The sequence below is a fragment of the Neolamprologus brichardi genome, chromosome 5 (assembly GCF_056152115.1).
Source record: "Neolamprologus brichardi isolate AB-2024 chromosome 5, ASM5615211v1, whole genome shotgun sequence".
NCBI lineage: Eukaryota > Metazoa > Chordata > Actinopteri > Cichliformes > Cichlidae > Neolamprologus > Neolamprologus brichardi.
This window is the reverse complement of record NC_142108.1, coordinates 9,859,513-9,884,231: the sequence shown is the minus strand read 5'-3', so window position 1 is coordinate 9,884,231 and position 24,719 is coordinate 9,859,513. Positions and strand designations below refer to the sequence as shown.

The 24,719-nt window shown below is 39.4% G+C and overlaps 1 protein-coding gene across 7 annotated transcripts in view; it reads right to left on the bottom strand.

The window, feature by feature from the left end:
* Positions 1-465: 465 nt before the first annotated feature.
* The window catches only part of cita (citron rho-interacting serine/threonine kinase a), a 35,873-nt gene continuing 11,619 nt past the window's right edge, over positions 466-24,719 (bottom strand). The window contains exons 11-50 of one of the 7 annotated variants that reach the window (XM_035905133.2): positions 24,368-24,473; positions 23,619-23,762; positions 22,933-23,052; positions 22,123-22,293; positions 21,284-21,337; positions 21,126-21,179; positions 20,642-20,782; positions 20,387-20,515; positions 19,790-19,885; positions 19,375-19,491; positions 18,617-18,726; positions 17,081-17,255; positions 15,893-16,090; positions 15,625-15,678; positions 12,823-13,020; positions 11,659-11,852; positions 11,409-11,544; positions 11,190-11,294; positions 10,901-11,041; positions 10,588-10,695; positions 10,303-10,495; positions 9,920-10,075; positions 9,031-9,054; positions 8,417-8,554; positions 7,841-8,021; positions 7,651-7,742; positions 7,393-7,497; positions 7,007-7,176; positions 6,561-6,605; positions 4,651-4,731; positions 4,372-4,507; positions 3,980-4,119; positions 3,754-3,846; positions 3,498-3,606; positions 3,215-3,343; positions 2,919-2,999; positions 2,574-2,652; positions 2,300-2,479; positions 1,137-1,524; positions 466-643 (exon numbers count right to left, since the gene is read on the bottom strand). In XM_035905133.2, coding sequence (XP_035761026.1) covers positions 620-643; positions 1,137-1,524; positions 2,300-2,479; positions 2,574-2,652; positions 2,919-2,999; positions 3,215-3,343; positions 3,498-3,606; positions 3,754-3,846; positions 3,980-4,119; positions 4,372-4,507; positions 4,651-4,731; positions 6,561-6,605; positions 7,007-7,176; positions 7,393-7,497; positions 7,651-7,742; positions 7,841-8,021; positions 8,417-8,554; positions 9,031-9,054; positions 9,920-10,075; positions 10,303-10,495; positions 10,588-10,695; positions 10,901-11,041; positions 11,190-11,294; positions 11,409-11,544; positions 11,659-11,852; positions 12,823-13,020; positions 15,625-15,678; positions 15,893-16,090; positions 17,081-17,255; positions 18,617-18,726; positions 19,375-19,491; positions 19,790-19,885; positions 20,387-20,515; positions 20,642-20,782; positions 21,126-21,179; positions 21,284-21,337; positions 22,123-22,293; positions 22,933-23,052; positions 23,619-23,762; positions 24,368-24,473 — 5,095 coding nt within the window. In that variant the 3' untranslated portion in view covers positions 466-619. The remainder of the gene's footprint in view (positions 644-1,136; positions 1,525-2,299; positions 2,480-2,573; positions 2,653-2,918; positions 3,000-3,214; positions 3,344-3,497; positions 3,607-3,753; positions 3,847-3,979; positions 4,120-4,371; positions 4,508-4,650; positions 4,732-6,560; positions 6,606-7,006; positions 7,177-7,392; positions 7,498-7,650; positions 7,743-7,840; positions 8,022-8,416; positions 8,555-9,030; positions 9,055-9,919; positions 10,076-10,302; positions 10,496-10,587; positions 10,696-10,900; positions 11,042-11,189; positions 11,295-11,408; positions 11,545-11,658; positions 11,853-12,822; positions 13,021-15,624; positions 15,679-15,892; positions 16,091-17,080; positions 17,256-18,616; positions 18,727-19,374; positions 19,492-19,789; positions 19,886-20,386; positions 20,516-20,641; positions 20,783-21,125; positions 21,180-21,283; positions 21,338-22,122; positions 22,294-22,932; positions 23,053-23,618; positions 23,763-24,367; positions 24,474-24,719) is intronic. The other 6 variants (XM_035905134.2, XM_035905136.2, XM_035905135.2 and 3 more) reach the window with 6 other exon arrangements.

The window sequence follows — 24,719 nt, the reverse complement described above, 5'->3', positions numbered from 1 at the left end:
TAACATGTGAGCACAGGGCTGGAGCCAGAAGTAATACTCAGTGTCACAACAGGTGATCTGCTACACATTTGCCCTGATCTGTAGCTGCTGTGGACAGCACATGTGGAAATGAGCCACATGTGTTAATGGCATTTTGAATAAAATGACTAAATATATAGGCATCACTTGCTATGGCTGTGCTTATCCATTGTAGTTAACGCTGCTAGAGTTAAATGAAGCAAGCCAAACCCAGTAGTCTTAACTTGAGAACTTATCTCAGATTTTCTTTGTGGAAGAAGAAATTATATATAATTACTAATCCCTACTCGGAGTAGAGAACACATGCTCCAATGCATCGCAAAAAACCCTGCTCAGGTGGTTAATATGGCATTTTGTTGACCTTTTTTTAAAACTATAACCTGATACTAATGACATCTCTTTATTTATCTGGTGCTCGCTACGTTCTGACAGCTACAGTTGTTTTCCTCCATGGGTTTTTCACTTTGGATATCAGGCAAAACAGATGTGTGGCAGTGTTTCATCATGAGTTGGTAACATTCTCACTGGTTCTCCGCTACATCTTCTCTCTTTTCAAACATGAACTTCTTCTTCCACAGTGGACATGAGGGTCTTTTGTCCTTCAAACAGATGACTGATCCCACACCTGTAGGGTAAAACCAACAACATGAAGTCAGGTTAATACACAGATTTTGAGAGTCAAAATGTACACTAACACAAGAGTTAGACTAAGTGTCCACAGCCTTGAAAGCTGGCCTTTCCATGTTAAGTACACCTGAAGTGTCATGAAAATCCACAGTATAAGCCAAAACTAAACAAATTTAAAAGACAACGTGAACACTGCAAGACTATAAAGTCTGGGGAGAAATTTATACTCCTTAAAGGTCTGTAACAGTCCATCCTATAGTCATAGTATTTCACTCAAAACAAGACATCACAACCCACTACTGTCATAAAAGCAGCATGAGTGCATCACAAACCACTGAATCAACTGCCTGAATAGAAACGAAGAAGTTTTGTACTGAACCTTTTACCATACTCCAACAGTTTCCAATGTATGTCAATAAAACACAAAAATATTCAGCTTATTGCTAACAGTTACACATTAAGTTAATGTAATGCAGAATTTCTTGACAAACCTTGTTAACAGGGTTTATGGGCGTGCGTCCGGAGCCAGTATGAAGCCTTTGACGCTCTTCAAAACGTCCAGGGGACCTCTCCCTACGAACATCCATCATCCTGCCAGGGGACCGGTCCATGCGAGGGTCGGCCATGGCCCTGCCTGGGGATCGCTCCAACCGGGGGTCTGCCATGGCTCGGCCAGGCGACCCCACTATCCGGCTTTCCAGCATTCTGCCAGGAGACTTCTCTCTCTCCAGTGGACGGCTTGGGGACTTGTCCCGCCGAAACTCTGTGCGAGCCTCTCTGTAACGATGTGGTGTGCCTGGGTCTCCATGGACCAGAGGATTGGCCGCCAGCCTTTTAGAGATGTGCTCATTGTAGGAAGGAGGACCACGCTTGTTGGGACTGTCAGGAGGAACCAAGGTTAAAATAAAGAAGGAAAAAAAGGAGCATTGGGCAAATGTTGGGCAATGTTTTTATTTGTCTCAGTTCTTGGACTTAGTTTGGCACTGTGGGACTCTGGTCACTCAGCAGATTTGGTGAGATTGATGGACTTGCAATTAAGCTGATTTAATAAGCTAATATATAAATACACAGCACTGCTATTTGTAATCAGAACAGACTGATCATATAAATTCAATTTGGTTTCCTAAATAAGAGTGGACTCTGTCACTGACAACAATTACTGTAGAACAAAGCTTTGACTTGCAAAGCACAGTCAGTAAGCGTCACGATGAGTAACAGACCAGACATAAAAGGGAAGATGTCAGTCTTTATTCAAAAATTTCCTTTCTACATTTGACACAGAACTTTAAAAAGTAATTTAGGTAAAATAAAGAATGATGATGACAACATTTTTTAAAATCTGCTACAGATAAAAAAATGAACTCTTCTTCCTGCAAAAGACAAAATGATGGCATTACTCTCCCGTTTTTTTTTGTTTTTTTTAACTAGTTCAAACATTTAAGCCAAACTTCTGACCTATAGATGCCAACCTGTGCCCCTCAGTGCCAGCTAGGCCCAGTGACTCATTAACACCAGTGTACACAGAACAGAAGAATGTGCTTAGAAATCTCCCTCTATGTACATCTCTGACCTACAAACCCGTTTCCAAATATTTGGGATGCTATGTATAAAGGTGACTGGCAGATGGTATTTAATGCTATTTGTGTGTCATTACCTGCGTCCAGAGCCATTACGCTGCAGATCTCCACCGTCTTGGCTTTGGACAAGGTTGCCCTTGCAGCAAATGACCCGAAGTTTGTTCTGATAGGATGAAGCCAGGTATATGGCTCCAGAGGAAATGGCTGGGCCAAGGTAGCGTGGGTTAGGGATATCCAGATGTGCGTATGAGTGAGGACTGGAAAAAGAGAAAAATCAGCCATGGCAGAATTAGAAGTTGGAAAATAAAAAGAACTTGATAAACAATTTAAAAAAGCTGAGAACAATCTTACCCAAGAGCAGCATGTCCCTGAATCTCAATGACGTCCAGAGAGTTGAAGTAGGTCACAAATAGGTAAGGCTCTCTATAGGCTGAAATACAGAAATACAACTTGTTATTTTAAAAAAACCTAAAAATCCTTAAATCAAGAAAACTATTTTCGGGCTTTTTGGCCTTTATTTGAGAGAACAGTGAAGACCAGACAGGAAAGCAGTGAGAGACTGAAGACGTGCAGCAAAAGGCCCAGAGTCAGACTCAAACCCAGGCCACTGCATTGGGCCTCGCAGGATATGGTCACCTGCTCCACCCGGTGCCCAAAGAAACTACGCTTCTAGTAAACATGCAGATTTACACTTACCAAATGAGAGAGGCAGACGGCTCCATTTGATGTCCTCACTTCTACTTCTGCGGCCATATGCATCCACAAACACACCAAACTCTGCAAAAAATAAATACATAAACAAAATGAGTTATTTAAATTTAGCATAGAATATGTAACCAAAAAAGAAAACAATGACTTTAGAAATGCTTAGAGATTGCTTGTCAAATACAGATTCTAAGACAAACTGTTCCACAACTTTGTTTATCCACTAGTTTGGGGATGTGTATACACATTCAACTGAGAGGGTTTGCCAGCAGAAGTAACTGTCTAACCATGGAAACAGAGCAGGTATTCATCCTTCTGTGGAGCCGTGGTGACCTGGATGATAGAGATGGGGAAGCTGTGGGAGGACGCCGCAAAGACAGCTGACGCTAGTGTCACATCGTTTTTATCCAAGAACTCTGCAGAGAGAAATCATTAGTATCATTCAGCTTGTTCAGGTGTGAATGTTGGAACCCAACAGAGACAGAAACACCCTTGAGTGGACTTTGTTGGAGCACCATCTGGTTGTAAAGAAATAATACTAAAGAAACAATAATGCTGCATTTGACAGACCTTCCAGTACATACTGCTTCATCTCAATCTCATAGAACTTGTTGGTGCCGATAATGATACTGTAGCCAGTGAAGTGAATACAGCTGCAAGGCTCTGATGTCTCAATCTCCTGCAAACACACACAAAAAAGTTTTTTTCAAAAACTCATTATTTCTAGAAGAAAAACAGAGCATCTACATTTCCTAGAAAAACAATGTCCATTGTTCACAATAAAGGTCTCTTCACTGTAAGCTGTTCACTTTTAATGCTCATTCACCTTTCTGATGCAGAACTTGTTGAGGCCTTGATTATGCCGCAGGATTGTAATCTTATTGGGCATTGCAGCACAAATACAGAGCCCATTATCAATCTGTAAAGAAAGAACAATTCTGCAATCAGGCAGCACACAACACGATGCCATTACTGTGATGTTCAGCTCCTTAACTCAGACCCAATAACAGTCCACAAGGACTCTGCTCCCTGCAAGTTACAACATGACTCACTTTTCCAGAGGAGAAGAGATGGCATCCTTTGACTGTCTCAAAGATGAAGGGGTTGAGGTCAGGCTGAGCTGGGAGATGGGACTGTGACAAAGACTGTTTCACCTTCTTGATCTCTACCAGGCACAGTGCCCTCTCCTCCCCTGAATGACACATCAAACATGCCAAGTGTGAGATGATGCACATCATCTTCTCATTACTTCAGCACTTTTGTTCGCTGTTACTTCAAAGCACACATTACAGTTTCTAAAAGAAAACCATAATGTGATGTAATGTGTTACAATAAATGCACACTATCCAGAAGCATTAAGTTACAGCTGAAACAGTGTACGAGGAAAACATAAATCTGATAATATCATAAAATAACTTCAATATAATGGCCTCCGTTAACTGACCAGTGATCATCAGCAGCTTATCAAGCTCCTTCAGGATCTGGATCTGGAAGACGGAGGTCAGGCCCGGGATGTGAGTCAAAGAGTTCTTTATCACATTCAGAGCATACAAACCCTCCTCAGAACCAACCAAGACAATCTGCAAGAAAGGACGAGATCACCAGAGATTTAAAAAAACAAAAAGAAAGAAAGAAAAAAAGAAACATCCAGCATGGTGATGTCTAACTAGAAAGCTGACCAATTAGGTTTTTAACTCTGTTTACGACATGTTTGTTTTTATACCTGGTCAGTGAGAGGCAGAGTGCAGTTGATGTCCAAACGGTCGTCACCCTCCAGCTTCAGCAGAGAATTGCCCAGAAGTTTCTATGGAGAGAGAAAGAGAAAGGGAGAGAATGGAGCAGGGGAAGGAGGTGGATTAAGACTTCCTGCAAATCGGGAGCTTTAGCAAGACAAGCTAACACAGCAGGGATGCCAGCCGGAAAGCTGCCACAAAATAACCACAGCAACATAACATTAAAGATGTGTCATAATTTAGGTGAATCTGGTGTCTAAATGAGCTAACAGTAAAAGATTGTGAGAAAGAAAGGGAGAGAAAGAGAGCCTCGCAAAGTCTTTCCTGTTGAGACTGAAGATCACTCACAATGCTAACAACAGAACAACTACGGAGCAAGAAATACATTTTATGTTGTTTAAAACAGAAAAGCACAAATGAGCTATGTCTGATCATTAATAAATGCTATTTTTAATTTGAGGATACACTGCCTTTTGTTGACAAATGGTCAGAATAAAACCCTCCAAGTTTATACATCTCATGACTGTAATGGGTTCTGTGGAGAGTGGCTCTTTGTTTCCACTTTATACATTAAAATCAATGATGAAGCACAAGCTCAGCAAATATCACAGTGCCATTTTTCCAGTAATGTTGGCCTTGAGGCTTTATCACTGAACATTAGTGCCTGACCTCAGTAATGTTCTTATGGTTTAGTGGGAAGAAAACTCCTCAACTATCTTAGCGTTAGATCTGCAGTTACATAGCCTTTTCGAAATAGCTGATACAGTTCAACAACATACAGCCAGTCTCTAAAACCAGATGAGAGGCTGTGTAAAATACACATAAATGAGAATGGAATAATTTGGAAATCATTTGGACCATTCATTTAATTTAGAATATTAGAAAGATAATATATCAAAGTATGAAACAGAAATGCTGTCTGTGGGGGGTATTTTGAATTTGATGCCAGCAAAAAAGTCTGAAATAGTTGTTGATTGTTAGCAAGAAGGAAAACCCCACACACTCAACAATATTTAAATAATCCACAACAGCTCAATAACATAAGACTTAATAATAATAATAATAATAATAATAATAATAATAATAATATGCAAAACAGGAGAGGAAAAAAATCCCTTTAGATACAGGAAAAAAGGTGCTGCATATGGGTTAAAGAAGAGAAGGGAGAAAAGTTGCTGGCATTAATTAAAGAAAAAATGTTCACAAAAGCAATAACAGAGTCAACAAAAATTTCACAGATTATGCATTTCATATGTTATCTTTGAAGTATTTAAATAAATATGGGGGTTAAATGATAAGCAAAGCATTGTCATTGGTCTTATTTACATTTTACACCCTGCACCATCCTTACTGTATGTACAGCATACAGTAAGGATACGATGTAATAAAGCTACATGTTCAACTTTCCATATTTAGTAAGTGATACAACTAAAAAACACAGCAATGCAACTTTTTGAGAATACTGAAATACACTTGTGGAACTATTTGACTTACTACTTCACTTTTAATTTAAGGGTCATTTTGCAGAGAACATGGAAGAAAATATTTCTTCTAAAACGGCAAGAAACACAGAAGCGCCAACAGCCTATAGCTGCACACTGAAGTTAAATTGCTCAAGGTCTGTTTGTGTGCGTCATATTTCTGAGAAGGGGGGCTTAAGCAGTGCACGGGCTTTGCAGAATCATGCATGACATAGCATAGGACACCAAATAAATGGTGCACAGCAGTCTATTCACATCCATGCACTACATATGTTTCTGTGTGAATACACACACCATATTCAGGAACTGATTCAAGGACTGTACTTATAGTGCATCAGTGTCATATGGATGTACAGCTACTGCATGCTCAGTCGATCGGTCGACTGAAGCTCAAGCATTCGTGCAGCTACTTACTGTACCTGAACCAGAGGGGACAGGTTCTTCTGTCTTTTAGAAACACCTGCCTATAATATGATTCACACAACCGAGTTGAATGGAGATACACACACACAGAGTATAGTTATATAAAGAAAAAAGACAATGACAACAAATAAACACAAGACGTGGATGTTGAGAACATGCAGAGAGAGAAAGAAGAGGGAGGGGGAGAAGAAGAAGTGAAGGCACTGGCTGATGTTTAATGGAGGTATTCAATATTTTACCCAATTTTCACACAAAATGACACAACCAGCTTTGTATTAATTTGCTCATTCATATGGGCCTAACAACAAAGCTTGTGCTATGTAAAGGAGGCAATGGCTTTTTGCAACACCTCAAATACACTACAGTAAGCCTAAATTATGAACGCTATCAAGCCTGACACAAGGACATTCATAGGTATGTAATATGCAGGCATGATACTTACAGCATCAGAATCCACTTTCTCTCTAGATCCACGACTACCACCCACAACAGACTCCAGTACTGCCACCCAGCGCTGCTTGTCAGGAAAGCTAGGAGCCATGAAGTAGAGGGACTGGCCAGGCCAACATGTGGTGTGCGGATGCGATTCCAGCTTCAACACATACGGGATGTCTACGCACAGACATAAAAAAAAATGCATCAGTTTGTTCCTCTGCTAGCAGCTTAATTTCACAGCTGAGCAGAAGCATCAACATTTTTGCTGTATTTTGTGTTTAAACATTTTAGACAGGAGAGGTAAATCCAAATCAAAATTTGGAGAGAGGATGATACACTTAATATCCTACAACAGATTGAGTACACTGGGATTAACTAGTATTGATCCAGTACCTGACTTGGCAGTGTTGATGAGCTCAGAGGCTCCAACAGCTCCATGGACAGTCACCTCTCCATCAGGCAGACAGAGCTCAAACTCTTCCTCAGCCTTTACAGAGTCTACAAAGAAGGGAAGAGAAAAACAGAGGTTTCTCCAATTTGACCTACATGGTAACATTCACTATACAGTTGAATTAGGAGCAAAAACAAAGACAGAATCAGTCATCTTGAAAAATAATAAAATAAATAAAAACAATTTAATGAAGTACTGACCTTCTCTGGGCTCAGTATCATAGATGGACACTTTGGTTCCATCAAGAACCACATATTTCCTCTCCCAGCCTTGTTGCCCACGCTTGCCATTTCTAAAGGAGTAAATATACAAATAGGCAAACTATATTCAATGCAGTGTACATAACATATTGCATACATTCAGGATGGCAGTAAGGACTTAAATAGTTACCTAGGCTGCTTCATCCATCCTTCCAAGCGAACATGCCCACTGGCCTCTTTAACCTGCAGTGCAGGTGAGTTTGCCTTTTCTCGGCACAGGGCTTCTGAAAAGTGAGTGGCATACTCAGCTGGCAGACCACAGGTGGCCGGAAGACACGGCGAGCATTTGGGATGGCAAATAGTGTGGCACTCTGCAATGAGACAAAGAGAAGGATGAAAAATCTGATTGGATTTAGTGAAAAGTTCTTTACCATGCTGAATCTTGTCAATAAAGAAGGCAAGAATACAGAATGGTAGGGATTATCACATTAAAAATATCCTAATTCTATCTATCAACATTTCATTTGTACAGCTGTACATATAAAACATGGAAGGGTACTGTTCTAAAATGCTGATTTGGGAACACACCCAACTTTCAACTTTCAATTTTCTAAAACTCACAACACTTGGAAGGCAAGACTGATTCCACCATGTGATGGCGATGCTATAATAACTATTTCCAGTATTTTTGTTAAAGCTGGCCAGTAATGTATCTTCTGAAATATTTTCACATTCAGTCTGCCCAGCTACAGCACAGGATACAGACCTAGACAAGTGGCAGCTTGCCGTCCAAAATGCACAGTGTCCAGGCAGACGGCACACTTGGCAGCCCTCATGTTGAGGCCCACGGTGAAACGATGAGGGATGTTGTGATGCATTCTTTCTTTCACACGATGACCAAACTCTATAAAGCAGTACAAGTAGGCAGTGTAAGGAGTTAGTGAAAGTAGGCATAGTCACTTACAATCTTAATCACTTAAGAGTCAGCAACAGTTAAATGAGATCCAGCTCTTTAAAGCAGTATGATGCAATCCAAATAATGATTTTTTTCAATGCAGATATTGGATATAAATGAAAGCTCAAGTACCAAAGTAGTTGACTGGAATCAGATTGTGCATGCCAGTGTGCATGGGATGTATTAAAATGTTTCCAGGTGAAAAGGTACCTATCCTACCATATGCTATCTAAATCATGACTCCAGAAATGATTGGGGGGGAGGGGGGGGACTTGACTCCTAAAAAAGCCTTTGGTCAAGCTACAGTTAGCCAGTGGACAAGAAGACAGATGTATAATACAGCAATGAGCATGTGGGTGCACAATTTACCACGAGCAGCAGATGAGCACATGTGTGAAGAGACACCGTAGTGGCTGCTAACTTACTTTCAAACGTGACCCTCCTCTTTTCTGTGAGGAGCAACAGGAAAAAGAAAGAAAGGAGAGGAATCTAACAATAGCTAAGTGAAACCAAAAGAACATGGACAGTAAGGAGCTTGAAACACAAAGCAAGTCCAACTTAACCACTCTTATGGATTTGGGCAAATCATTGTTTTAGGCCGGTCTGTAAATACAGACTAAAATAGGGTATAGCAACATTCCCTAAGTACTCCCTAAGCACCTTCTGTATCATAAAAATCACTGTATTAATGGACTGATCAATAATTTGGAAAATACAAATATAGTTATTTCAGGTTTTTCCTAAAGAAGTTTATTAGGAGATGGTTTCTTTATACCTTTGGATGTGATCTATTGAGCAAGCTATACAGCTATGACAGAGTATTCAGCAAATGTTCAGTTTCCATGGTGATCAACAGCATAAAAAGATATAATTTTGCTTTGTGATGGTGGAAACCCTGGACTAAAACCAATGATACCTGCCCAATCCACTGTTGCTTTGCTTTGTGAGACAGACATGAGCAGGATTACAAAGTCAGCTGGATAAATGCCGTGAATGAAACCTAAAACAATGATTTTTGTTGCTTTGTGTCAGCCCATGTTCCTGTTTGGAGCGAGTTCTAGTCTTAACATGTTCTGAGAACAGTTATCCAACTTTATTTCACTTCATAATCCTGCTTTGTGAAACTGGTCACACATTTAAAAAAACAAAACACAACGTAAACAAGACAAGTGATTGGGGAGTCCATTTATTAGCATAAGGTGGAATGCTCCTGTAAGAAAACTGTACAGCCTCAATTTGGGAATCTGAGGTTCAAATTTGGCTGCATTTAGATGAGCTGTATATTTGTTTATGGTCTGTTTGTGAATGACTAACCTTCAGGTGTAGATGTCTCCTTGCAGCGGGTGGAGGGGTTAAGCAGGCTGCTGGGGTTGGGCTGATGTTCTGGGGATTTGACAATGGCTGACATGAGGATTTGATGTCGAGCCTGGGCTGGTGTGGAAGGAGCTACATGGTCCTTGAAATGAGCCGCTTTGGGAGTTTGGGAGGAAAAGGAATTATAAGAACACTGACTGAAGGGCTTACTAGAGGGTAGGTGTATTTATTTGAACTTTTGTCCTTTTCTGGGATGATCACAATCCAGTGTTGTCTACATAAAATATTCTGATAGATTTTTAGTCTTGCTACATGGCGCTTCAGTAATCACCACACAAACAAAAACTATAAAGACTAAAAACACTCAAGATTTCTGTCCTTACCCTCTTCTCTGAGGGAACGCAGCTCTATCCTCATCTTCTGCAGAGCCTCTTCCAGCTCTCCACACCTTGAGCGCTCCTTCTCCAAAGCTAGTTTCATGTCACTGTACTGCAATGGAACTGCCGGCTGGGCCTGTGGAGCTAATGCCCCATTAGTTGTGGTGCCTACATCTTCCCGCCGCCGCCCAAATATACCCTGCTCAGAGAGGAAACAGTACTCAGTTGGCTTGAAGCTGATTATTAATGTAACATGGTTTGTACATAGATTTTGTTAATATTTTCCCACACCTTCTTTTTTTTAGTGGGTTGGTCCATTTTGGCCTGGAGGAAGTCAATGAGTTTAGTCTGCTGGGAGATTGTCCCCTCCATCTTCACCTTCTCATGGGAATATACCGCCTGTAGGCAGGAAAACAAAAGCTCAGAGAAGGAAATACTTCTGAAGACAGCTATGAGAAGAATTTCCACTGGGATTGCATGACTTAAGATTACTTTATTCTTCTTATGCACCGGTATCAGTGGCACTATTTTAATATCCAGCTGGGACTCCTCCTCCCCAGAGACCACAGTATTTTATCTTACTGCAGAGGTTTGCACTGAGCACCTGTATATTCTCCAGCTGGTACTCCAGATCGGTCCTCTCTGTCTTGAGCATGTCGGTTTGGTCCAGAGCATCCTGCAGGCCCTGGGTCAAACGGAAAATGTGGCTCTTCTGGAGGTCCATCTGCTGCTGGAGTTTTGCTTGCTGCATGAACACCAGCACACAAATCTTTTTGGTACAGTTTGCTAACAGCAGCAATAGAGCAATAGTTACAATAGGTAACAACAAGAAACCCAAGTTTCTTAAATATGTGTAGAAATATCATGCAGGTTAATTGACTTTCACTTCCTACCTCTTCCATCAGCCTTTGTTTCAGTTCTCTCTCAGTCTCCAGCTTCTGCTGTAAGCTACGGGCATTCATCTCCAGCATGGCATGTTTCTTCTCCAGATCATTGAGCTGTGAGAACATGTGAGTGCCTGTTAACCTCTAATTCATCCCAGCTACAAGTCAAACCATATTTTTGAAAGATTGAAGGTGGGGTTAAAGTTAGTTCATGGATAACAGACTCACAGTATCAGATAGACTTTCAGCCTTTAGTCTTTGCTCCTTCAAAGCCTGTTGTAAGGCCAAGATCTCAGCCTTATGCTCTTTGACTGCCAGCTCTACTGCCTGGCGAGACTCAGTGCTGCGCTGGTCTGCACGCAGCCTTTGAACACAACAATAAAGTGTTATGACTGTAATACACTAATTTATAAATAGAAATGACATACAATGACCACTTTCTATGTAATAAGCGTAAATATAAATTTAGGAATGTCACCTGTTCTGCTTCTCATTGTCCAGCAGTCTTTGCATGTCCCTGGAGCGTCTCTCAGCTTGGCTTTTTTCATCTTCCAGAGCTGCTCTCCAAGCCTCCCACTGCCTCTCCTTCTCCAGCAACTCATCGTTTAGGGACTCCAGCTCCACCACCTGCTCCTCCAACATGCTGCATGTGGTCTTCAGTGTCTCAATGTTCTGAGAGCATAAATGAAATAACAGACTGAAGAGAACATCTTTCTCAGCATTTGGCAATACCACGTGATTGTTGTCTCTATGCATTTTCACTTACAGCACATGATAAAAGTATTAAAATAGAATGATCTATGATGCATCATAATAGGTTCTCTGGCCTTGAACATTTCAGACAAAAATACAAATAAATTGTGTTTAAAAAGAAAAGTAAATTAAATTCAAAAAGGATTATAAATTGTTGCTTTTTTAATCTGCTGGCAATATTTGAGCAATTAATAATAAATCTTTCTACTCCATCTGCTAACCTGTGGTAAGCATCTAATCTTTTAATTTAGGTTTAGACTCTTTCAGAGATACACTCCTTCCTATCCAGCTGCTGGTATGAGATGGTCTCAGCACCGTAAGTGAATGGCACGAAGCTGACAGAAGACACTGACTGCATGCATTTAGTTATCAGAAGGACATTTAGCCTAAACACCCCATACAGCACTAGACAGCAGCAGAAACCATCCATGACACGTAGCAAAAGTGCTAACTTCATTAATTACTTCTAATAAAACCTGGTGACGAGATTGAACAGCAAATTACACTGTGTGCACCGGTTCAAACAGCTGAGCCACACAGAGGCACAGTTTGTAAGCTAGTTTAATATTGTCTGATCTGTTTACCAGTGCTGTGTTGTAATGTTTATGGAAGCGTTCCCATAAATACTAGTATATAACCCCTCTAGTTATTAAAACAAGTATAAAAATAGAATTGCCTTGTGCAGAAAACTCTGATCTAATATATTAAGTGCCACTTGGTATGTGTCACTGTCAAATCTCACCTGTAAGTTCATAAAACAGGCTCATTCAATAAGTATTGTGGCAATGTCTCACTGAAGCAAGGCACCTTACCATGAAAATGATTTACATCTGAATGACACTCAACACACTGAGAAGCTAGCAATTTGTCTGGAAACGGTTTTTGTTACCTGTTTCTGGTTGTTGAGGTGCATCTCACGGTCAGCCACCTCCCTCCTCAGGCGGTCCACTTCCTGGCTGAGCTGCAGCCGATCCTCTCTCTCATCTGATGCTTCATCAAGCTGTTTGGACAGGTAGAAGTTCTGGCGATTCAACTCGGCGTTCTCCTGACTAAGCTGTGTCAGCTGTTCCTCTAGGTCAGTGATCACCTGAGGAGGCACAAACAGGTAAAGGTTTACATGTGCAAACAAGAACACATTTTAAGGATTTATGCACAAAACTGGCTGTGTTGTAATAATTCTATCTGGTGAAATACAACTCCAATTTTTTTCATTTCATAATGTTCAAAATGTTGTGAAGTTTAGAACTCGACTCTGTAATATGTGCAGTATGCAGTTTAGCATCGTCTTGCTGAAATATGCAAGCCCTTCCCTGGAAAAGATATTGACTGGATGGGAGCATATATATTTTCTAAAACCTGTATACACCTGTCAGCACTGAAGGTGTCTTTCTAGATGTGTATGGTGCAAATTCTACAAGCACTGATGCACTCTCATTCCATTAGAGCTGCAGCCTTTTGAACTGAGCGCTGGTAACAAGCCAGATGGTCCCTCCCCTCTTTAGTCAAAAGGACATGAAGTCCATGTTTCCCAAAAAGAATTTTACATTTTGATTTTTCTGACCACAGAACAGCTTTCCACTTAACCTCAGTGCATTTTAAAAGAACTTTGGCCCAGAGAAGACGGCAGCATTTCTGGATCATGTGCATATATGACTTCTTTGCGTTACAGAGCTTTAACCTGCATTTGTGGATGGCACAGTGAACTGTGATCATAGACAGTGATTTATAGAAGTGTTCCTGAGTCCATGAAGAGATTTCTGTGAGGGAATTGAATCTGTTGCTAATGAAGTGCTACCTCATGGCACAAAGATTACAGGCATCGAATTTTTATCTTCAGTCTTGTCTCTTGCACACAGAAATTTCTCCAGATTCTCAGAACATTTTGATGATATTATGCACCATAAGATATTCAAGACATTCATAGTCTTCACATTCAATACTAATTAAGATTATATTATTTGTAGGTGCGAGTTTTGGCAAATTGGTGAATCTCTGTCCATCTTTACTTCTGAAAAACTCTGCTTCTCTTTTCTTGTTACCCAATCTGCTGCCACTTAATTAACTGATTTAGTTTCAAAACGTCCCTCTAATATTTCATGACACAGTAAAACGTTACAGTTTAAAGATTTAAAGTTTTCTATATTCTGTTGGGAATAAAATAGAAAATTTATGAGATTTCCAAATCTTTGCATTCTGTTTTTAATTTATATCATCACAACTTCTTTGGAAGTGGGATTGTAATAGCACAGCTGTAGTGAGTATAATTTACAGGTGTCACGAGTACAGTGACAGCAAGTCATTTCCAGTCAGAGAAATAGGAAACATATTTTTGGCACATATGAACCACAAAACTGTTGTTTCACTTTAAATGTAACATAATAAGAATTTGTTTCCATTTTAACTCCATGACAAATAGTGGTGCAACGGATAAAAAAATATCACGGTTCAGATCGGATCACGGTTTTAAGTCACGGATTGGATCAATTATCGGATCAGCAAAAAAGAAAAAAGACAAAAATTTAACATTTACTTATTTACTTATTAAAGTATTTTTTGCCTGTTAAAAACATTCAACTCAAGACTCATTCCACGCAATTATTAAAAGAAATTATGGTACAATATAGGGCAATACAGTCTTTGTATCTACCACTCAATTCAATTCAATTTTATTTATAAAGCGCCAAATCACAACAACAGTTGCCTCAAGGCGCTTTATATTGTAAGGTAGGCCCTACAATAATACATACTGCTCATTATATCGCACTCCGCTGTGATATAATGAGCTGTCATGTCATGTCATCACGTAGCTTTCCGTTGCCCTGGAGGTCCACCCATTTGTAGTAGTTAGGGCAACAGAAGATGCCTGGGACAGTTCAGCCATAACTTTAAACTTTTTCAGCTCATACATGCTTGGAACGATCTTGCCACTAAAGTGGACGCGCAACAGGATATCATAGCGTGGCTCAAGCATGTTCATCATAGTTTAGACCCCTTGTTTTGCACAACGGAATACGGCCTCCCGTCTGCAGCTAAACACCCCAATAGCTTTTGTAATAGCTTTAGCCCGGTCGGATTGGGCAGCAAAGGGCTGCTTAAATAGCTCAAACTTCTCTGCTCCTCCACTTGGACCGCTAGCGCTGGTCATAACTATGCTTGTCAGACCCACCACGCGCACCATACACATACTTCTTTCTTTTCTTCTGTGGAGTGGGATCGGTTCGGATTACGGATCAACCGTGATCCGTTGCACCACTAATGACAAATAAGATAATTTGTTGAAGACGATAGATGGACATGTTCATCTTACATTTACAGTACATTTTTAAAAACTGCACAAATTGGAAGCTACCTAATAGTTGAATTAAAGTGGTCTCAGCACTACTCAGAGGTAACTGAAGTAATGTGTTGGCTGCGCATCAAAAAGATTTTTGTCTTTGTGACAACTGTAATGGCACCCTTTATAAAAAAAATAAAACAAAAAACAATTCACCAGTAAAATGCTAACAGAGTGCTCTGCACAGCAAGCTGCATTTTGCTGCCAAAGATTGATTCAGTAGACTACATTGTTACATTAGAACAATCTTTTGCAGCTACACATGAATCACTATATATTCAAGGGTCTTGTGAAACCTTTGAAGAATTTTATCTCCTGCTGCTGAAAGCACAGACAAAAGGCTGTGGAATCACTTACTGAACAACTGTCTCTTAAGGCATCAAACTTGCGCTGAATATCGTCTCTGTGGTTCTGGAAGAAGAGCAAATGAAAAGAAAAAATACAAGCAAATCTGAGTATGCATATTGTGTAATCGTAAAGAATGCCTTTCATACTAACAGCACTATAAAAAAAGGTTATTATTGTATTAATAATACAGGCTTCCATATATAGGAAATGGTGAATACTACCATTACTTTGGGTGACTGTGAATGCATACACGTGTGCTTCCTCTTGCTCGTCTTACCCTGAGGGCCGTGATCTCCTCCTCAGCCTCAGCAGTTGTCTCTTCCAGCTCAGTCTTAGCTTGCTGCAGCTGACTCTCTAATGCAAGACGTGCAGCCTGTAGGCTGCTGATTTGGGACTCACGCTCCTGCAGGGACAGGGTCAACTCTGACACCTGCCTCTTGATCTCCAGTTTCTCCTCTTCATGTTCTAGGCCCATCTACAACACAGAGAGGGTTAGTGTGAATACTGCGTTGATATTGAACAAATCGAACCTTTAACACTTTGTATTTGAATATCATTTTCAGCATAACTTTAACCTTAATCACACTGTTAGGAAAGCAGAGTGCTACTAATGAAAGACTGCTGGAATTAATATGCACTTTTAGTTAATCTCAGGTTCTGCACTTCTTACTGGCAAGTACAGAAATTCAGTCTGCTGAAAAATACACAAGGGTTCATTTAGCTGTTTCATAAGTGTTTGACAGATGGAACGGCCGATCACAACTGAAGTACATATTTGTGTGTGTGAGGACAGTGTGTATGTGTTTAAGCGAGGGTGCAGAGAGGCCAGCAATTAGTGCCAATCTGTGTATCATGTCTCAGTAGAGAAGACCGTGTGGAGGTAGAATATGACATCCAGTCAGCAGGCTGTCGACCAGGAGCGTCGACAGACAAGCACACTGGGGGGTGAGAGCGTTCAGAAGAAAGGGGGCATTGTGTTCCTCAAAATTAAGCCGGGACTTCTTTTTATAGAGCAGATTTGCAATGGGTTCATAAAGACATCATGAAATTGAGGGGTGCGCTTCTCAGTGACTGAAAACATTACATACATACGAGTATAACTTGAGTTTAATGCTTGCAAGCAATTATCAGTCATCCAGTTTGAGGGTAAAATGTTGACTGTCCATGCCAGAACTTCTGGTCCTGCTTCATTTTCTTATGGTTTAGGATTTTATCTGTTGTTAGCTAATAAACAGCACTGCTCCAGAGATGATACAGGAAGAGAACTGCAATTTTGTAAAGAGTGCCATTACAGATCTGTTTTTAATTAGCCGTTTATCTGAAAAGCATCTGAGCTCGCTTGCTGATCAGCTGCCCTAATCCCTTTTGTGGATAGTAAGGCTACACTGTGTGTCGGCTAAAGTGAATTAGTTAATCTTGAGCTTGAACAGATTTTGCACTGTCTCTCGGCCTCCTGTTGCCTCACCTCCCGCAGCCTGCTCTCCAGCTCCAGCAGCCGGGTTCTCTTGGTTTGCTCCTGTTGACTCATCTTCTCCAGGTGTTCCTCTAGTTTGGCATTTTGGGCCTCAAGCTTGCCTGCCTGAGACTCCAAATAAAACTTTTGCTGTCGAAGCTCTGAGATCATTTCTTCCTGGGCTTTCCTGACAAAAATACAAACAAATGCCAATTACATCTCCTGTTTTGAATTTATATTCGTAAAACAAAAGTTGGAGCTTAATGTGTAAACAATTTAATTGCACTAATACAAAATGAACAGTGCAGCAATTTAAAACATCGGTACCTGCCATTAGACTAATTATTATCTTAAAAATCCATATTAGACAGAAATTTAGAGTCTGTGCATCTCTAATTGTAATAAACAAGCGTGATACGATGTAAAATATAAAGAAAAGCACAATGCAATCATTTTCATTCTATTAAATGTGCAAATTAATTTCCCATTATTTACATTAATTGCATTTTTTTTTTTCAAATTTGCAATTAATGTGAATAATGTAAACCTGATATTTCCTTGAAAACACTACAAAGCCAAGTTATCAAATGTTGAACCTGAGAAGCATATTTAATAATATAATAAGCATATTTTTCCCCCGTGCTGCAACAACACAGTGCAGGAAAATATTCCATTCGCGCTGCAGGCCAAAGCACAGGCAGGCCAGAGTTTTATAATTTTATGGCAGAGCTATGCTGCAGTAATGCACACAAAATGTAGTTTGCCATGTTCTTGCTGAAGTTAGCAAGGCCTTCCCTTAAAAAGATGTAATCTGGCATCGTATGTTGCTCCAAAACTTTATCTTTCCTCTTAAGTAGAATAAAGCGTGCATGGTTATTATTCTTGCCCTTTTCCACCCAAAAGCAGTGCTTCTTGTTTATATGCATTTACTTTTCCAAACAAATGGTAAAGTTGGAATGGGCATTCATGGATTAAAAAGCTTATTTGAAGTCCTCCTTAGCTTAGTTTCACAACTATAATGTTTATATCAGTCTTGATGCTTGCATAGAGAAATTCCTCAGGATTATCTAAAAATATTATGTATTGTAGATGACATTATGTTGAGAATTGCTGATTAATTTGCTCTTACTGTTTCACTTTTTACCTTCTAAAGACTCTGGCATTGCTTGTATTGTACTTAGTTATTACCTACTGCTACTTAATATCAGTATGTTATTTGAAATATGTAACTGGTATATAATTGAAACTAAGAAAATATTTTAGCATTTAAAGTCATCTTTGTACCATTTTGAATTAAATAGCATTCAAATGGTTAGTAAGCTGTTGAATTCTGTTTTTGTAGAGCAGACTAACTTCTTTGGTAATAGGTTTGTATATTCTATTAAGACTACATGAAAAATGCATTTCCTGTATTTAATCTTAAAGATGACACAGTTTACACACAGCGGGGACAGATCAGCCATGTTGCACAAAGATGTAAGTGCAGTCAATGTGTGTGTGGACACACTCATCAAAGCACAGTGTGGGCAGAAGGTCTAGTTAACTCACATATTCTTCTGGGTGTAGATGCTGCTGTTAGCAGCCAGCTTGTTAGCCTCTGACAACTCAGCAATGCGCTGCTCCAGGTTCTTCATCTTTGAATCCATTGCATTAATGGTCTTTGGGAAAGAAGAAGGTGCAAAAACATGCTGTAGATCACATCCCAACACAAGGATATATTCTCCACTGACTGATAACCAGATTCGGGCCAGAATATGGGACATTCACATTTTTTTAAAGGTAGAAAAACCTTTTACTTCAGAAAAATCCTATTACAGACTATTAAGGTGTTGCCTGAGTCGTCTACTGTCAATGTCAGATGACTACCTCTAAAAGCTTCTTAACTGCCTCAAGTCTACCATATTAACCAGATTAGAACTTGAGCCCAGCCTTTATAGTGCAACATGAAGCATACTCTAATTTAATCTGTCTTTTTAACCTGTACATTTCAAAACAAAACAAAACAAAAAATCACTACTATAGTACTATAACAAATTATGGTGTAAAACAAAAAAATATATTTGTCTAATCCTTAAAATAAATGCATAAGAGTCAGCCTTTACCCAATGAGATTAGATTGGGAATGCTTAGTATATGTAAAAGGGAATAAAATACTTTAAATCAAATAAATTGCATATATTGTTTTTCTTTTAATATCACAAAAGTTAAAAAAGTTACCTTTACTCATTTTAAATATGGCTTTGTGTCAACCTGAGTATAAAATTTACAGCAAATGCCTGAGATGATATGAGGTTTTGTTGCCTTACTGCTTTCTGTTCACTGATGAGTTTACAGTTCTCCCTTGACTCCTCTTCCTGCTGCGCCCTTCTGGCCTCAAGGCTCTCCTTGTCAGCCAGGTCTGCTTTCATCTGGGCCTCAAGAACCTTGATGAGCGAGAACCAGTGAATAAATCCAGTTTTAATTTGACACATTGCTATTTAGATTCCGGCCTCCCATGTGAAGCAGTCATTCAATGATATGGTTGTAAATGTATAACCTGACGTGGAAACATTAATTAGTGTGGTGTCACATCTCACCGTAAGACATGTGACAGCTCTGATTTAATCCAAAGCAACACTTATTTGAAATGTCAGGACTGACTAAAACTGACTGGAGCAAACATATATGCTAATATTTCTTTAAAATATCTACAACAGTCTGAGAAACATTAAGCTGACTCACTTTGATCTTGTCTTCATAAAGCCTTTCCTTTTGAACCAGTTGCGTTTCCATCCTCTGGGCAGTTGACTGGGCATCCCTCAGATTTTCCTCCAGTTCCTGGACAAATTACAGTTGTAAATGGATAAATCTAACGTGATGGCCACAGATAAAAAAAAACAACTACATTTTAACAAAAATAATAATAATTTATAGGCATATACACACAAATTCTGTATTACATACAAAGAAAAAAATGCTAAAACACAGATGAAGCAGATGAATTAAAAACTAGGCAAAATGCTCTACTCCACCAAAAACATTACAAAGGAAACTTGCATGGAAAAGCTGGAAATCCACAAGTCGACTGCAGTGATGCCTGCTCATGCTGACTCTGGTAAAATCATGAATATGTTAAAGCCTATTTATGTACCAATACTGGATGACTAGTAGCCATTTGTGATGGCTCAGCTATCTAAGTGAAGAGTATGTAGTGTGTACATGTGTGTTCTCCGATATCTGTTGAGGATAAATGAACAGAGGGCTGGTTGAGTGGGCAGTGGGGTGAAGTTAGGGGTGGAGTGATGGAGAGTATTAGCAAGTCTTATCTGTAGCTCTCACCAGGATCTTTTCAGCCATCTGCTGGATCTGTTGGGATTTGGTCTGAATGTCATCCTTCAGCTTATTTTCCCGACGCTCAACCATCTCCAGCCTTTTTACCTGATTCTCAAGTGTCTTCCTGCCCTCCTGCTTACACAACAAAAATGTAGCAAGGCTAATTACACAGAAAATTGCAGGGTAGTCCAACTGTCAAAAAGGTTATTTAACATAGGATTAGAAAGCATTAGCATTAGCATTAGCAGGTCAGTCTGGTACCTCCGTCTCCCTAAGACGGCGTTTTAAAGTGTCACTAGAGTCGGTTTTGCCTTTCAGGCGCTCCAGATCTCGTTCCAGCCGCTCTTTGGCCTGCCGAACATTCTGCAGCAGCTCTGTGGCTTCTGTGCTCGCTTTCACTGCCTGGGGAAAAAATCAGGAGGTCAAAGGTTGTTAGTAGATCCCCAGACAAACATCTTGATATGCTTGTGCAATTTCTGCCCACTAGGACAAAGAGAAAACATAACAAACAAAAAAAACCAAAAGCAATTCTGCTGAATAAATAAGGAACAACAGCAGAAATGGCTGCACAGCTTCATCCTGGATACATACACATGTAATAGTGGTGTGTTTTGTTGTTGTTGTTTTTTTCCTTTTTCAGTTAAATAGGAAAAATTACAAAATCCAAAGTCTTTAAATGTAGGTAAAAAACAAACAATTTTTGTTACAAAAATAAACAATGAAAGACAGTTGTGAAAGAACCTACCTTGGACAGTTTGTCTTGGAGCTCCTGGATCTTCACCTGCTGCTCAGAGTTTGTCTTAAAGGAATAAAAAACAATTTAGAAAGTGAAAAAAAAAATCAAACTTTGGGGTAAATACAGTTCTGTAAGCTCTGTACACATTTTTGAAAAAGGAAGAACACCTTTTCAAGTTTGGAGAGAAGCTCCTCCACTTCAGCTTTTCCCTGCTCTTTTGCCTAAAAACATTAAGAATATGATAGGAATTGAGCATAAATTCATCCTAAAATATTTGATTCACATGAGTAAAAACAGCTTGGATCCAGAAATTAATAATGATGGAAAGAGAATGAATAAAAACCTGTTTGATATTTACTGCAATATCCTACAATAAAGTGTATGAGGCCCTTTCTCTGATTTATAGTATGGATGGATATTATCATTCATTTATTCTGCAAGAGGGTAAGGACAGCAGCAGAGAAAGCACTTTTCACACATTTTTTCTTCTGAAGGATCCCTCCCCTGTTTTTAGGTCAGTAGGGAGATGTAATCACTACAGCAGTGCACCCTGGATCTGCTCTGGGATCTCCTCACAGTCTGCCATGCCCAGATCACTTCCAAAGTGAGGCATTCTGGGCCCTTCCAAACCACACGACTGTACCGATTCAAATGAGACTAATAGTTTTTATCATCAACAAAACTGTCAAATATTAAACTCGTGATATCCAAGTAAAATGCCCCCAAACTAGGAAATGCAGTTCACTTAAATCCAACTGTATTTTATGATCAAAAGCCAAAACAGAAATCATCTTCTCTGTAAAGTGACACAGTCATGTTCATAATTCATGAGTTGTGCAACTTGTAGTTTCATTCCAATCCCTCTTAACAGGTTTGTGCTTTGCTTTTTAGAGCAGATCAAAAATACAAAGCACAAAAAAGTGTTCCTGTTATTTGGTTCAATTTAGATTTAGACATGACATGAACTATAAACATATATGGTGAAAACATATACACATTTACATACCTTCTGGATCCTTTGTTGGTATTCCACAGCTTTTCTTTTGAGCTCCTCACTTGTTTGTCTCGAGTCTCTAAGTTCAGCTTCGTAGAGGTCGCTGCGACGTCGGGCAGCGGAGAGATCCTCTTCCAGCTGCCTGATGGTCACCTGCATCTCCTCCAGCTGGGCATGGTACTCCTGACGTTAATAAGCACAGAGTGGTTAACACAATTAATTAAATTAAACATAAAATTTACTGTAAAAACAACCACATGTTATGCAAGCTAACTAATGACCAGATCCAGCTCCTCAGTTGGGTAGAACAAAAATTATTTTGCACAGATTTAATTTTCACCTCAGTTCAATTTATAATTTTCATTTAAAATCATGAATTTATATTAAAAAGTGTAAACACTGTGTATCATCTCCCTAATTAAAGGGTCGATGAATCTGTAGATTAATGATCAAGTCTCCACTTTTGTACCTTGCAGTTATGCCATCTGCAGGAATGACCTTTGAGCGCTAAGGACAAGGGAGTCCTTAGAGGGAAAGCCCTCCCTGTGTGACAGGGACACACTGAGAGGAAAAGTAATCTCATCCCTTTTCCAAGGACTCCACTATCAGTTACAACGGTACAAACAACACCGTGTCAAATAATTTCCCCAAAAAACAAAAAACAGTATGCATATGCAGTTTAAAGGCATTTTTTCCCCTTTCACTAGACGGTTTTATTATAAATACCATGAAGTGTCCATGAAATAATTCTTCATCTGCACCACATCATTATCATGATGAGGAGGAGGATTCAGAATCATTTAAATGAGAAAATTTACATACTTGCTCCTTAATTTCTTGCAGCTTGTTGCTCTGTTCGCGTATGTCGTGCAGCAGCTGCATGGCCTTGTCGTCCTCTCTAGAGACTTCCACTCGTGCCTCCTCCAAGCTTCGCTTTAGGCTCTGCAAACAAATACGTGTTTCAGACTAACACAAAGTGCACTAAGATTTAAAAAATAAAATAAAATAAAAGTTAGTTTACAGTATTCTTCCCTTCTTTTTTAACTACTCAAGCTCTAGGCTACTGTCTGACGTTTCCAATTGAAAAAACAACCCACAATTTCATCAGTAAAAGCTGCAAAACTTCAAGTTGTATAACAGACACTTAAACAAGAATTTTTACAGAGTGTTTTTTATTACAAGGCTAGAGGGAGTTTCAAAAAACTATGGCCAATAGTGCCATCAACATTTCTGCTAAATCAAAACCCAAGTTTGAAAGGAAACACTTTGTTTGTTTAACCTGTTCTAAAAGTTGTCAACTGCAACTCTACCATACTTAGTACAACAGAACTTAAACCCATATAGCATTGTCATACTTAAGTCATTATTGTATGCCTCAGTGATTATACTACACTTGCAATCTTCATGAAATGGTAGATGCATTTTTATAACAGATGGAAAGCCTCCAGGGTAGAAGAGGTTAATTCAATAAAACAAATGGACAATGCTGGTAGTACAGTATGACTCACGCTGCACTCAGTAATGTAGGTGGCAAGGTCTTGCTCCAGGATACTCCGCTGAGTCTCAGAGGCCTTCAGCTCCACATCCTTCTGGTGGAGCACTGACTCCAGGTCAGTCATCTTACGCTGGAACCTGGAGATTTCCTGCTCCATCTGAACACAGCAGTGAAAATATCACTTATTTAAAATCTTCACCTGAAGGTTGATTAACATTGCTGGTTTGTGTCCCAGCTGTCTTCTACCTGCGTCAGAAGTATAAGGTACTTAAAGTGGCTATTTACTTCACTATAAATAAGGGGTCCATTAGCTGTAAATGATTTTTCTAACAAATGGCCAACCAAGAATGCTTTAAAACGAGTAAGCTGCTATGTTTTTCACACTACAAAATGAACTTGGCTCATAACAGCACCAACAGACGCTTCCTTGATCTGTGTTAGGCCAGTCAGCCAGAATAAACACAAGAAATCTGCTAATAAAATCCAGAATAATGAAGTGATGTTGCTCAAAACAAAGTTTCAAACTATGGAAGCCCAATTTCACAGTTTGTCTAAAAATAAAAAGCCTTTTTTCCAGAATATGTTAATGTTATTTATTTGCTTATCAAAGGAGCATTTTGAGTTTGCCAGAATAACAGAGACAGAAGACAAAATATACTGCGGATTTACTAAATTATGTTAAAGCTGAAAGCTTTGTTAACAAAGGTTTGTGAAAAAAAACAAAACAAAGAATGAAAGCCAAAACAGACTGTACATGCTCACCTTGTGACATTTGTCTTGAGTTTCTTGTAATTCTTTGCTTTTAAGGTGCAGTTTCTTTTCCATTGAGTTGGTCTTAGCAGGAGAGTTGAGGCCTGCAGACACTGACCTGGGGCAACAACATTTACAGAAACTCTTGAAACATTAATATTTCAACAATCAAACTGGCACACATGATGCTAAAATGGGCATTGCAATAATTTGTTATTTAAACACAGAGACATATCCACTCTAACTAGGGGCAATGTTTTCTCTCTGGCGAGCGAGTTCCTGTTAACCTCTTTATAATCAACAGACCAGAGAGCACAAAATGCTTCGAAAATCTTCCTTTTGTGCAACAAACTATGACAAAAAA